At 40.3% G+C, this 15490-nt stretch overlaps 1 protein-coding gene across 1 annotated transcript in view; it reads left to right on the forward strand.

The window, feature by feature from the left end:
• The window catches only part of CRYL1 (crystallin lambda 1), a 51005-nt gene that overhangs the window by 19368 nt on the left and 16147 nt on the right, over positions 1-15490 (forward strand). Inside the window, exons 4-5 of the mRNA XM_048933406.1 lie at positions 3119-3280; positions 6682-6876. Coding sequence (XP_048789363.1) covers positions 3119-3280; positions 6682-6876 — 357 coding nt within the window. The remainder of the gene's footprint in view (positions 1-3118; positions 3281-6681; positions 6877-15490) is intronic.

Here is a 15490-nt window from a genome sequence, read left to right on the forward strand (position 1 = left end):
TGCTCTTTGTTTCTTAATCCTGAGAAGATGTTCATGTGTCCAAAAGCTGACAGTCTGTCCCAGTGGGTATTCTTTGTGTCCCAGGAGCTCTGGTTGGGTCTCACCTGTGGGGGAGCTCAGTGTCCTAAAGGCTTCTTGTGATGTCTGCATACCAAGGATTGCTATCACCTGGCCCTGGAGAGTGTTCTATGAAGGGCCTCAAAGCTGACAGCTACATCACAGCCCTTAAGAGAGACTTACAATGCTGTAAGTGGTGTGCATAAATACAGGAATGGAGCCAGAGTTTGTGGTGAATTTGGAGATCCTCATTTAAGTGCTCAATGTGAAGAGCATGTTTGTAGCAATCAAAGTGGGTAAGCAGCTCACCTGCTGATGAAGCCCTGTTGAGTTCAGTGGAGACTGAGAAGACAGAAATCCAGAGAGTGATTTTCTACCTTACTCATGGCATGGGCTGTTGGACTTTACTGTTGTCTTGTGGCTGTGTTGCTCCCAAGGGTAGCGCTGTGAGATGTTGTAAAAGGGCGTTGCTGAATGGTTGATAATATTTGACTTTTTTTGTGTCAGCTTAAATCTTGGGATTTCAGTTCATGCTCTTATGCTTGTGCTGCTATTTTAGTACCATTGTGTAGCATTTGGTGCTTTTATGTACCATTGTGTTGCAGTGCTTTGCTTCAGGCAATGCTTTGCTTCTTAACCGCAGTGGTAAACACGTAGTCTTGGCAGCAAGTCTAATTGCCAGTGCAAGGAGAAAGATGATGTTCTACAAGGAAAGTATTTTGGGGAGTGTTTCCTAGAGGGAGGTGGATTGCTTCCTTGGCATATCCAAGAGTGGATGGGAAGAACCTGGACAGATGCCAGCATCTAGTGGAAGTAAATGAAATTGCTGTGCGCAGATGAGCGTGGGTGTGTGTGGGAGCGCAGGTGGCATGGTGGAAAGAAGCTGTGCAAAACCACTTGACTTCAACAGCTAAAACTTCTAAGCTTTACGTGTACTGGCATTCATTTAAGGGGTTGAGTCATATGAGGGCAGATTCTCTTTAGGGGTGGCTAGACTCTATCTGGATATGGGTGGATGTGGTATGTGCTTATCTTTGTGCAGTGCCTTCAGAGTTCATAGTGTGGTGAAGCAGCTGTTGTTTGCTGAACGAATAGTTAATACCTGTTGTCTTTAAGTCATTAATACAACATAATTATTCTAGGAGGTGGGTTTTAAAAATTAACAGCTGTCATACTCTGATCAGGCTGTTAAAGGTGTCTGATAAAGTAAAAGTCAAGTTAGTAGCAGCCTTGTTCAGGTGCTCAAGCCTCAGAATAAAGGTGTACTGTTTGCTGCACATGAGAAGTGACATCCTGCCTACAAAAAGGGCACAGAAATATTCAGTGTCACTTAAAATGCATTCAGGTGTGTGCTAACCTTCTTAGCACTGATTCTTTGAGGGAGACTGAGGTGGCTTTAAAACAGTATCTTATCTTTGTTTGATCTTCTTTTTCTCAGGGTAAGCAGGATAGCTTCAGACCTCTCTGGGCTCCAAAACTGACAGTGAGTGAGGTTCCTGTTTAATAGATTGTTTAGAGCATTATTTTCCCTCTGTTCTTAAGGGAATTTGTTTCTCTGAGAAAATAATTGCATGCTTGATGAGGATAGAAACCTCTTTGCAGTGGTCCAACAACGTGAATACAATTGTGATGCTATATGAGAAACTTCAAGCAAATGGCCCATTCAGAAACCTTGCGTAATCGTGGCAGGTTTGAGTTTCCAGCAGATTTGAGTTTGCCTTTTTGATTATCATCTGATGTGAGAGGAGGCTTAGAGTTTCAAGTTCTCAATAAGCCTATTCAGTGTGACCCTTTTATTAGCCTGAACAGTATCTGCAGAATTCTCTTCATCTTTGGCTTTACTAAAAGAAACTATTTAAACTTAACTAACAAGCCAGGATCCTGGAATTAGGAGCAGAATATCACTTTGTTTTGATAACGCCATCTATTACTTTGGGCTCTATCTGGAGTTCTTAAATGACCCTGTTTATCTTTTCAACATCATGGAACTTTTAGTACTGTCCCTTACAGCTTGCTTATATCCTAATAAGGCTTAAAATTAGTTTTAACCCTTTTATATCTGGCCTGATGGAAACTCTGGCTCTGGGCGATCCTGTCTGGTTCAGCATAACAGGAAGGATGGGATGAAAGGCTGATACGTGGGGAAAAAAAGTAGGTATTGTCTGTGTGTTTTAAGGGGAAAGCTGAAGTCGTGGAAGTTTGGAATTCTGTTTGGATTTTTTTGAAACACTTTCAGGGGGTAAAAAAAAACAAACAAAGAATCCAAGCAGGCTGTCCTTGTCCTGGTCAGTCGGAAGTATTTCCTGTTGATTCCAGGATTCTCTGTTTTCCCACACCTTCATTGCTCCCAGATTTCTGCATGCTCTCCTTCAGGCAGCTCCTGGGGATAACTTTTAACATTCTAGAGATTGAATCTGACTATTGACTCATACCTGTGAAATTTCATACTGCCATTCTGCAGAGCTAGACATGTTCATTAGCTTTGTGAGAAGTTTTGATAGTATGCATTCTTTTTCAGAAATCTTTCTCTGGGCTGAAATAGGTTGAATAACTTTTTGAGTATGGCAGGTATTTTAGTGCAGACTCTTAGAGTTAGTATTCTTTGCCATGGTTGTGGGAACTGCAGGTTCGTCTACTTTTGAGCTGCATATGTTCATTTTCATCTTGTCTGGAAAAGAATACTGGCTTACCTCATTTGGTGTTCTCTTAAAAACAATCAAAAACAGTGATGAAACACAGGCCTTATTCCTCTCTACTGTGTTACATCTGTGCATCAATAGAAGTCTATACTGTATGCAAACCAGAACAATCTGTTTTATGTTCAGTCTGCAGTGATGTGTGGTCATCTCCCTTCTGCTGTAGAGAACCTCCTGGACTTTCCCTTTGTTTGTATGCAGGAAGATATTTTTGTGTTGTGGCTTACTGGTGTATCCATGCTGAATTAAAACTGTCTGTTTCTATGAAGTTCTTGTATTTTTAATTGGATCACTGAAGCCTGAAATGCATGGATAAGTGCTATTAATAGAAGTCTACTAATACTGTTTTTATGTTCTTATTTCAGGAATGTATTCCTGAGAACCTGGAACTGAAAAAGAAGATTTTCAGTCAGTTGGATCTCATTGTTGATGACAGTGTTATCTTGAGCAGCTCAACCTCTTGTCTCTTACCCAGCAAATTGTTCACTGGCCTTAAACATGTTAAGCAGTGTATTGTGTCACATCCTGTAAGTATGATGGAGTGTACTGTTCTTATAATGGTATTAGTAGTATTTAATTTAACGGCATCTCAAGTTATTTCTTGCAGACTGAGAGAGGCTAGAGGATATTTTGTGTACATGGCCTGAATTTTCAGTAATGCTTTAGTTTCATCATTCTGTGAGCAACAGCGTATACTAAATCAACAATATGCATGTATGTTTTGTACCACTAGCCCAAGATACCTATCATTTCAATTCTTGCACTGATATTGTTGTGCTATTCCAGCTACTGGGTCTCCGAATACAGGAAGTATGTTTTGTTTTGTTGACCAACCCATAAAATTCCCTGTGCTCTTTTCACAGTGCTGCTTTACTATGAGATCTCTATAACAACCTAATGCTGCAGAGTCAAAACGCTTGAGCTGTTGCTTTCTGACACCCTTCCACCACTGCCTTTTTGCCTTGGGGTGATTGATCAGAAGGATTCTGTCCAAATAATCTACTGCTGCTTTTTTTTTTTTTTTTTTTTTTTTAATCCTCTTTTAATTAAAAGAAGGGAAAATGAAAAAGACAAAGATCATAGAATGGCTTTGGTTGAAAGGGACCTCAAGGGTCATAAAGTTCCAACCCTCCTGCCACAGGCAGGGCTGCCAGCTGCTAGATCAAGTACTAGATCAGATTGCTCAGGGCCCCACTCAACCTGGCGCCACCCAACTACTTCCATGGACAGGGCATCCACAACCCTTCTGGGTAACCAGTTACAGCACCTCAGCAATCTCTCAGTAAAGAGCTTCCCTTTGAAACCTAATCTAAATCACCTTTCCTTTAGTTTAAAACCGTTCCCCCTTGTCCTATCACTATCTACCCATGTAAAAAGTTTATTTCCGTCAAGTTTATAAACTCGCTTTAAATATTGGAAGGCTGCGATGATATGTCCCTGCAGCCTTCTCTTTTTCGGGTTGAACAAGGCCAGTTCCTTCAACCTGTCTTCATAGGAGAGGTGCTCTAGTCCTTGGATCATCCTCATGGCCCTCCTCTGGACCCTCTCCAAAAGCTCCACACCCTTCCTGTGTTGGGGGCCCCAGACTTGGATGCAGTACTCCAGCTGGGACCTCATTAAAACAGAGGGGGACAGTTGCCTCCCTTGCCCTACTGGTCACCCAGGATACCATTGGCCTTTCACGCTGCAAGCACATGCTCTGGCTTATGTTAAGTTTTTCATCAACCAGAACCTCTAAGTCCTTAGCAGGGCTGCTCTCAAAGAGTTACTCTCCCAGTCTGTTTACATGTATGGGATTACCTAAACCCAAGTGCAAAACCTTGCACTTTGCTTTGTTGAACCTCATTAGATTCACAGGGGCCTACTTTCAGAGTTTATCAAGGTCCCTCAGGACGGCTTCTTTTCCTTCTATTCTGTCAACTGCACCACTTAGCTTGGTGTCATCAGCAAACTTGGTGGGGATGTGCTTGATTCCATCATCTATGTCATTGATAAAGATGTTAGAGAGTACTGGTTCCGAGACAGATCCCTGGGGGACACCTCTGGTGACTGGCCCCTATCTGGACATGGAACTATTGACAACAACCCTCTGGCTACGACCATCCAACCAATTCCTTATCCGCTGAATAGCCCACCCTGCCTACATTTATCCAATTTGGAGATAAGGATTGGTGGGGGACTGTATCAAAGTCCTTGCAGAAGTACAGATAGATGACAAAAGTTGCCTTTCTGTTGTCCACCAATGCCATCACTCCATCATATAAGACCACCAGATTTGTCAGGCATGACTTTCCCTGAAATTCTGTTCTATTTTGATCTTATTAACAGTCACTAAAATTCATTTGTTGTTTGTTTAGACTGTGTAGTTATGTCACTTCTCTTGTCTAATTCTGTGTGTTTACTTTACCATATCCCTTCTTAGCTTTCATTTTGTTAAGCTGTGTAAGGTAAACTCTTCTGCTCCCTTAAGAATGGCTTCACATTCCACATTTCCTTTCTAATTTTTAGGAATTTTTTTCCTCTGTCCACATAAATTTAATCTGTCTTACCACTTCTGGTTTTTACCAGCATCTACTATCTACTCTTACAAAAATTGTCCTTCTCAGTTTCCTCAGCATGGTTGTTAACACACCCATGCACTCGCTATGCCAAGTCCGTGAAATAGAATATTTCAATAAGATCTCTGTCAAAAGTAATCTTGGAAGAGATTTGTATTAGCCTCAGTCTGGCTTAAGAGTTAACCTGTCTTCCTTCTGAAGAAACACTGCTATGTACCTAAGAGAGTTAGAAAAGCCTTTCAGAGAGCTTCTTGGTGCTTGTAGTGCTTCAGGCCATGCTGAATTGCCTGGCACCTCTATGTCTGTAATGGCATCTGTCACACCACGGAGATTTGTGGTGGCACTGCCAAGAAAGAAGTATGTTACATTAGTGCAGATGTGACCATGCAGCAGGTCATGTGCTGGTCAGACTCTAAAAGAAACTTGTAAATACTGAAAAGAGGGGAGAAAACCAACAACACAGGGGAAGGGTTGCTTACATGTTGCTGTGATTAAGTCTTGTATTTACATTTGCATAAGCAGAGTTGAGAGCAGTTGTCCATAAAGGAGCATGGTGAAATAATCAGTGCTTAAGTGCCATCCTTTAAATGTGAATGTTACTTCTGCACGTCACTTAATCATTAGTTACATCTGTCTGTTACTTGGGTACAAGAGCTGTATTTAAGGCTTTAAGATGGCTGTGTAAGGACTGCTGCTTCTCGAAGGAGGCAACATTGTCTACTGCAGCAATACTGACCTGAAGAGGTCAGAGGTGTTCCTAGGAGGTCTTGACCTGATGAGAAATAGAATTTGGGAAGAGTTAGGGAAGGATAGTATTTGTCTTTTTGCTTTTTTTTATAGCAGATACAGTGTTTGAAGGTAACCTGTTCTATGGCTTTTTGGCAAGTATATTTTATGTGATATCTATTGATATGGTTAGCATATATTTATGGGGCTGGGCTGGCAACAGCTTGTGTTGTATTGCACAAATGGTTTATAGGAATAGTTGTGTTATAAATTTCCTGAATATTTAAAAGGAAATACCTTGTTTCTTTAGGGAAGACAAGTGGTGGTTGTTTTACAACAAAAAACAGTCTGAATACTGGAAAAAGATCCATTAGTTCCAGTCAGTATGAAGTCTTCTAGTGCTGTTTGGCTACTCTTGTTCTTACTGTAGCTCCATAAACTTTGCTAGATTTAATGATAGAAGATCAATTCAGTTGTATTATTTTTTTAACTGAATTGGTGAATTTGCTCAGGCTCTAAAGATCAGACTTACCTTGCTTACTGGAAAATATCCATATTATTAGATAGCTATAAAGATGCTTTATATTAACTCATTTTCTTAGTCTGTTGATTGTTGACATTCTTCTTTTGTGTTTCTTCTTCAGGTAAATCCACCTTACTTTGTGCCACTGGTTGAAATAGTTCCACATCCAGAAACAGATCCTTCTGTTACAGAGAGAACGTACGCTCTGATGAAGAAGATTGGACAATCGCCTGTCAAATTAAACAGAGAAATTGAGGGCTTTGTTCTGAATCGACTCCAGTATGCGGTGATAAGTGAAGCCTGGAGACTTGTGGGTGTATGTATATGTTTTTTCCAATTTCTACGCACGCTTTGTTGAGACAGGTGGGATTGTATATTTAAATTTCCTATCAATTTGTCTTTTTTTAACCTGTACCATATGTACACAAAAACTAAAATTAGCACATAAATTAAGAGCAGTAAGAAGTGATGTTGGTAATAAATAACAAAGCTTGTGAAAAACAAAGTGATATGATCTTAACAAATGTCCTTTATTCTACTTTCTTTTTAGAATACGATTTTCAAGACAATCAAAGAACAATGTTAAAAGCTCTGAAGTCAAAATGCTGAATTTCATTTTTTCTAGGTTGTCTCATTACTTCCTGTTACTTTCTGAATGTTGCTGGCTTATTTTACAGTGATTATTTTAAAATTATTTTAAATGGTCTTCTCTTTGGCCTTTAAAGAATTGCACTCAGGTTCAACGGTCATTCGATACTTGTAGGTAAAGACAGATTTCTCCTCCTTCCATTCTGACTTTTAGCTGAGTATCATCTATTTGTGTCACTTCATCTTTTCCCACGTTGCATGTTCCGTGCTACAAAGTCTGATCTTTCATCAGAAGTAGCTGAATTATGACACTGGTGGTATTTTGTTGGGAAGAGATTGAACTGGCAAAGTATGGCTGGCTTTTCTGTTGAATTGTTTCTGTTTATTTATTTTCAAGCTGTTCAAAAGAACTGTACTCACACATGTAGATAAAGATCTTAAAACTGAGGTAATACTAACATACAGCGTTTGTGGTTGTAAGTGTGACTGTATTTGCTCTTTAGTTATGGAAAGATAAGCATGCTTTATGGGCTGTTATGAGAAAAAAAGGGTGTACTGACTTGAGGTGAATATTTAGTATGAACCTGTGCCTTCAGTATAAACCTTTATGGATGATTTCATGTGGGTGGTATTATGTTAAAAGTAACAGAATAGTACTTCAAGCACTAACAGGTAATGATAGTCATCTAAGTTTCTAAGTTGCTCTGTTTTTGTTTAATTTTACTGCATTTGAAGCAAATAACACATTTCAACTGTAACAAGTTTAGTTTCATTTTCATGATAAAAGTCTAGACAGAAAATAGATATCAAAGGTGTGTAGTTTCAGCTGTGTGACTTTAGGCTACGCAGCCCCTTTGGTGGAGGGAAATCACCCAGGTATCTTCCTACTGTTCCACTGCCAACATAGTTATTTTAAGTCATGTACTTTTGGTGCTTTCTGCTTTCAAAGTGAGGAAAAACATATTTCTTGGTTTGGACTTCTAAGTCACTTTTTAGTCCTTATCATTGGAGTTAAAATGTTGTGAAAACATCAGCCTTCTACAACCTTTGAGAGGCTGCTAAAATTAAAATTTTACTCAGTGTTTTTATTTTGTTGCTGTGTAAATCCACACTGATTCTCTCTAATAGCAGAAGTTTTTACTACTTGAATTGTGGATGGAAGTTAATTTTCAAATTTTATTGGTAGTAATGGTAACAAACTCTGCTTGGCCAAAATTATCCTATTATTAACCCTTTTGTGGATAGGTAGGTAAATCTTGTGTATTAGATTTGTCAATCTAAGATATTTTGAATGCAGAACAAAGTCTTTCCTATGAGGTTGCTTATGAAACCATTGGGATTTTAATGCTAATAGTTGTATACTGCTTTTGACTGTTGTAAAAGAACAGTGAAACAAAACCATAAAGTGTAACTTCAAGCACACTTGTTCCATTACTAGCTGTAAATTGAGCAAGTATCTGTGTGCCTACAGTTACTTTTCATAAACTGATCGGTGTTCATATTTCTGTTTGAAGTCTTCTTAGAATTTTAATATGGTAATTGGGGAAAAATACATTGTTGATGGAGAGCTGCTATATTTGCACTGTTCTGTATAAATCCACTGATATATAGCAAGGACACAAATAGTCTGGGTATAAGTGCCATGTATGAACCAGGAGAGAAACACAGCAGTGGTTTTAATTGTTTTGAATCCACTTGAAGAGATCTTAAATCAGCTGGTTTATGCTAATAACTGTTGTCTGTGAGGACTTGGAGGTATGAACTTGCAAGTTCTCATCTGGGTCCTCACTCAAACATTTATAGCCATAGGAGGGAGAGCAGTCTCACACACATGTGCTTGCACAGATATACTTTCATAACAGTCCACTTCTTTCCTTTTTGTATTTTAGTCAGCTGATCCTGCTTATCCCAGGAACTAGTTGAAACTTTTGGTAGAGTGTTTATATGCTATTAAAAGGGTATTGGTGATAGATATGCAGGTACAGCTGTGCTAATAGCATTAATCTGGAAATCTTTATCAAGAATATACTGAACAGCTTGCAGGGTATGTTTTTGTTCCTGACCGTAGCTTGGTACTGACAGCTAGCCTCTTTCCTTCAGCAGTGTTGTGATGAGATGTGTGAGGGAGGCATGAGGCAGGAGTCACACGACAGGAGAAAGACTCTGATACAAAGCTACAATTGTGTTGCCTAGTGAGGCACATTTGAACACAGAACTGCACAGAAAGCAAGCACCGCAACCCCAAAGCCTTTACTGCTTACTCTGAATTCAAGCATTAAGTGTAACTGCTTGCTGGATTGTGCATTGGATTCATCAAATTCTGCCACGTAGGCCTAAGAATAGAAAAGGCTGTTAGCACAGCCAGAAATCTGAGGGAGCCCTATCAGCAGCTTGGGATCAGGCTCAGTCTCTGCATGGTGATCAAATTGCGCAAGAGCATGGATGCTGGAGCAGAGAGCGCAGCATAATTCAGAGCAAGGTTTCTCGCTACAAGAAAGACATTGAGACCCTGGAGTGTGTTCAGAGAAGGGCAGTGAAGGAGTGAAGGGTCTGGTTGTCCTCCAAGACAAGGCTTATGGGGAGCGGCTGAGGGAACTGGGATTGTTCAGTCTGGAGAAGAAGGAGGTTCAGGGGAGACCTTATTGCTCCCTACAGCTGCCTGAAGGGAGAGTGTGGTGAGGTGGGAGTTGGTCTCTTTTCGCATGTAATTAGCGATGGGACTAGAGGCGGTGGCATCGATTTGCACCAGGATGTTAGGAAATACTTCTCAGAGTGGTCAGGCTCTGGAATGGGCTGCCCAGAGAGGTGGTAGAGTTGCCATTCTTTGAAGTGTTCAAGAAGCATTTAGATGTTGTACTGAGGGACGGAGTTTAGTGGGAAATAATGGTGATAGGTGAACAGTTGGACTTGGATGATCTTAGAGATCTTTTCCAACCTTAGTGATCCTGTGAAATTAGCAATGAGAAACTTGGATATTAGAATTCAGGTGCTTGGATATTAGAATGCTGAAGGTGTTGAGATCCCCAAGAGCATGCATGGGCTGGGATTTTGAACCTGGACCCAAACCAAGTGCTGTGAATGCAGGACTTGGCATTGGCAAAGGGTGGGAATGGCAAGTACTGAGTTAAAATGGTGAAAAATTAGAAGACCTGGGAATTTGGATACCAATTGCAGGAAAGTAAAAGAATGAAGATAGATTTGGAGGCATAAAAAGGGTACAGTTGAATGCTGAGAACTGTGGCCAAGCAGGTGGTTTGAAAAGTGGTTTTAATACAGAAGTTTAACTTTCTAAGAACTTGGTAACAAAGGCCATAGATTCATTATAGGCCTATAAGAAGGAATGCTCTCCTTTGAAGCAAGAGTGCTGCAATGAGATGTTTCATTTTGGACCTCAGTTGGTCTTCTGTATGAAAAGAAGTCTTACTGAACACTGTTTTGACTCCCAAGTTAGAAACGCTTGAACAGTGCCAGTGTATGTGGCAGAAACTTTTGGCGTTGTTTGTTTGTCTTATGCTCCACATTTATTCACTGAAAATGCAGATACAGGGAAGATTCCAGTTGCCTGTTTCCATGTCTGTCTATTTAAGGTCTCGTGTCTGAGAACTTTCTGGAGGACACAGGACTATCTAGTATGTACGAAACTGAAGTTCTTGAAAGTTATTTATTTGTATTTTTAATTCTTTAGTTGCGCAGCTTGTTTTAATGAGACTAAGAGACATAGTATGATGACCATGAAGAACCTTATTGCTCTAATCTTCCTAGTTTTCTCAATTCTGTATTTTGATATTACAAGGTTGGAGCTAGGAAAATAGCCTGTAACCAATAGCAGAAGAGTATCTCAGATTGCTTCCTCTTTTTTATTCCCTGTTATCATTTATTTACTTTCTCACACTTCTTTTGGCAGTGACCACTGGTATATCTGATAGTGTTTGTAATTTGTGAGAGCAAATTTCTATTTGCTTGGAAAGCATCCAGTGCACTACTGACGCTATTATTTTTGTACCTTTAAGAGTAGCTTGGGATTATGTTTCAGAAGTTTTAGCTAAATAGTTGGACTTTTCTTTGTTCTGAAGATAGCTTTGGTTGACTTGGTTCAGAAAGTAACAACTATGCAGTTTCAGCAACACATTAGACTGAAAGTCACAAACCTGAATATAATGATCTGGGAATGCCCTTTTACTGTGAATTGCTGATTGGAAGCTTTGCGTGGTAAAATATTTTTCTGAGCATCAGATGAAATTTTTAAGGGGATGATGAAAGACAGCAGGAAAAACAGTGAGGAGAACATGGCAATTCTTCATCCCTGATCTCATTTAGGAGTTCCAGCTGCTTCTAAGAACCTGCTAAAATCAGTTTGCAAGATGAATCATGTAATACATGTCTTAGGATTATTTGTTTTTCTCTGTATAAGCTTTTGGTACTGTTTTCATAGAATCATAGAATCATAGAATCACCAAGGTTGGAAAAGACCTAAAAGATCATCCAGTCCAACTGTTCACCTATTCCCAATAGCTCCCACTAAACCATGTCCCTCAACACAACATCCAGCCTTTCCTTGAACACCCCCAGGCTCGGTGACTCCACCACCTCCCTTGGCAGTCCATTCCAGTGCCTGACCACCCTTTCTGAAAAGTAATACTTCCTCACGTCCAGCCTGAATCTCCCCTGCCGTAGCTTGAAACCATTCCCCCTGGTCCTATCACTAATGGCACGAGAGAAGAGGCTGACCCCCAGCTCACTACAACCTCCCTTCAGGAAGTTATAGAGAGCAATGAGGTCCCCCCTGAGCCTCCTCTTCTCCAGGCTGAACATTCCCAGCTCCTTCAGCCTCTCCTCATATGGCCTGTGTTCCAGACCCCTCACCAGCTTTGTTGCCCTCCTTTGAACACGTTCCAGGGCCTCAATATCTTTCTTGCAGTGAGGGGCCCAAAACTGGACACAGAACTTGAGGTGCGGCCTCACTAGTGCTGAATATAGGGGAACACCTTTCTACAAAAATGGTGTTGGTTTTTGTTTTTGTTGTTTTGTTTCTTTTTTAAGTGATAATAGTGGAGACTATAGACCGTGAGAACTGGCAACACTGCTATTTAAGATTTTTCTCATTAATCTATTGGGAAATAGGCAGTCATAGCTTGGCTGTGTGTCTATTCTGTTCATTTTCACAGTCACACACAGAATCACAGAATGGCCTGGGTTGGAAGGGACCTCAAGGATCATGAATCACCAACCCCCCTCTCCCCCCTCCCCTCCCAGCCACAGGCAGGGCCACCAATGCCTGCATTTAGTACTAGACCAGGATGCCCACAGCCCCATCCAACCTGGCCTTGAACACCTCCAGGGACGGGGCATCCAAATCCATTTTCACAGCAAGAATGTGCATTGGCTTCAGTGCCTAACTTAAGTACCTCTTCCTTCTCAGGTGACTAGCTTGGAAGTCCTTAAATACTGACAAGAATTTAATTTTCTAAATTTCACAGTTCCAAATTAGTTACTATTAATTGCATTAATTGTTCAGAATACCTTTACAAAAAAATCGTATATTAGGTGGGGGTTTAAAGACATAGCTGTGGTGTTCCATAAAAAGGAGATATCGTAAAAGGAAGTTCCAAGGCCCAGGGAGAAAAACAGTGTTGATCCTAAAGAGGTTCTTACAGGGTAAAGTGTGTGAGAGTGTTGTGGAAGAATATAGGGCCAATAAAGTGAGAAGGTGTGAATGGTGCAGGATGACAGATTCCTCAGACATGATGAAATAGAAGGAGAGACCTGGTAGAGAGATCTAGGAGAAAAGTCATATGCTTTGAATGACCAGATCTGATCAGGGTGTGGATCAAAGGGGCTTACTTGACTGAAGTGATAGGGAAGAAAGGGGTGTAACAAATGCTTCTGAGAGAGAGCAAATGTATTAGTAGCAAGCAGAGAAAAAGGACAGGATCTTGGGAAATTCAGAAGATAAAATGACAGATTTGGAGATGGAATCTGTGGTCAGCAGAGTCCAGGATAACTCACCATGCATGTTGCAGTTACCTGGACAACGTAGTGAATTGGTAGCAGTAGAAAAAATATTTTTTTGTCGGTGTCATGTTTTATATTATTACATGCCAAGTCAGTGACAGAAGTTGAGATGCAGGTGTGACTCAGAGATGTTAAAGGCTGTTGATTAAAACCAAGCAGGTTGGTCAGGGCCTAAAAGTGAGGTGGAGACCACAGAACCACCACAGACTTCTGGAAAGGAGAACTGGGCCCCTGCCTCATGAGGAGCACCAGCAAAATACTGCAGGATAATACTGTAGCATCACAACTGGGTAAAATCTCCAGGGACGTAGGATTGTGGAATATAAGTAGAGTCATAAGCAGCCTGAGGGATCCTGATATAGTCTGGATCCTGATGTTTGACTGGCCATTGGACTTGCTGAGGATTTTGTTAGTTCTGTTTTAAATTAAGTTCTTTAATTCTGTAGCTGTGAAAGTCGGCTTCTGGTGAACAAGGTTTTAGTTTTAACATACATCCTCTTCTCCTTCAGCAGTGCTTAAGGGAAAGGCTTACAGGAATGGTTATGCAGAGGATGAAAAATCCCCTTAGGAGAATTGTTTCACACCTAGATTTACTGAAACAGAGTTGGAAGACTTTCTTGCTTACTTCTTAGCATAAACACCAGTCTTTGTGGAAGACACCTTGCTGACCTTGCACCCACCCTGCTGATTCATTCCACCAACTTATGATCTGAACATAAGTGGGAGTAGCTATCCCCTAGGGGAAGACAGTCAAACTTGTTTCTCATTTATGTGTTTTTCATTTCTGAACTGAAAAAAGCAAAAGGCTTTTCTTTAAGAGAAGCTATATGGCAAAGAAAAGGTGAGCTCACTTGTAAGAATAATAGGAGGTTATTATCAGAAGAAGGGAATAATTTTTTTCATTTTAAAAATAATTTACAGTGATCCTAAAATATTTCAAGAGTTTCACTTTGAGCCTGTTAACTTCAAAAAACAAACAGAAAGCTATAAGCATAATACTAACTGCTACGGTGGTTCACTGCTTGTATAGAACTTGTGGTTAATCTTTTGTCCACAAATCCATGTCAAACAAAGAAAAAAGTCATCAAGCACAACTTCACCAGTGTAACTCATTGTTTGGATGAAGCACTCTAAGCAGAAGACTGCTTTTGTTGACTTTGGTATTCTTGTTAAGAGAAGTTGTGTTGCCATTTCAGGAGAAAGGCACTGTGCGTTTTCTGAAAGCTTTGTTTATGAAACGAACACTGGTTCTGTAACTTGAATGCTGAGGCTTGCACACAGTCATGTCTTTGCACAGACCTTATTTTCCTCTAAGTAGGTTACTATGCCTGTGCCTTACTTGTTGAAAAAAATAACGCTTCCTTATCCCTGCCATTGTGTGCCTAATTAAATTGTTGCCAGAGCCGTATGTTGCAAATACAGTGGGTTGATTGTGGTAATCATGTTATCTTTTTGTTTTCAAGATAGATTTCAAAAGTCACCTGTGACAGTGATTCAACCAGGGTTAGTTTTGTTAGGAGCAATCCCTACTAACAGATTGAGACTTGGGATTGAATTTTATAAAAGGTTCTATTTCGACTTGAGATGGTAAAACTTGATTTCTTTGGCCAGCTGGGAAAGTTAATTTGGTTCTTGGCTTACCATTTTCTTTTAAAGTAACAATAAATGATGTGGCTGACAAGCAAAGGAAGACACTGTGGATGGGATTCAACTCGTTTAAGATGAGGTTTCTACAGTGTAGATGTTGATGAGTTCCAAGCTTCTTACTCATTTTTCAGTGGGGGAGGACAATTAGGCACTTCTGTAACACAACTCATCTGACCTATTCTAGATACATGCTTTAGGATGATGATTTCATTTCTCTCCCTAGTGATCACAAAGAACCTAGATGTCTATCTCAGATGTCAAAGTCTGCAGCGGGTCAGGACTCTAGCTGATCACGTGTGATGCAAAGGAGAGTGTCAGATGTGGTCCTGAGTAAGGGAAAGTTAACAGAGAATGTCATATCTTGGCCAAGCAGATTGGTACAAGTGTACTTGTGTTGTGCAGCTCCAAAAGGACCAAGAGATCCTGAGTAGGGAGAACACCTCTAGAAAGGTTAGGAAGGCAAAGCAGAAACAGTTCAACAACTGTCTCACCTTAACAACCAGAAGGAAATGCTTTTGTGTCCTTGGGAATAGAGGGGGAATTCTTACATCAGATAAAGCTCAGTTTCTAGAAGTTATAATTTGTTCAGCCCTTTCCAGGAAGTGGAAAATCAACTTCATATAATAAATATTTTAAGTAGAGCTGTAAAGTAGTGAAACAGTGGCATGTTTTTTATAAGTCCT

This window comes from Lagopus muta, chromosome 1, assembly GCF_023343835.1.
Source record: "Lagopus muta isolate bLagMut1 chromosome 1, bLagMut1 primary, whole genome shotgun sequence".
Lineage (NCBI taxonomy): Eukaryota > Metazoa > Chordata > Aves > Galliformes > Phasianidae > Lagopus > Lagopus muta.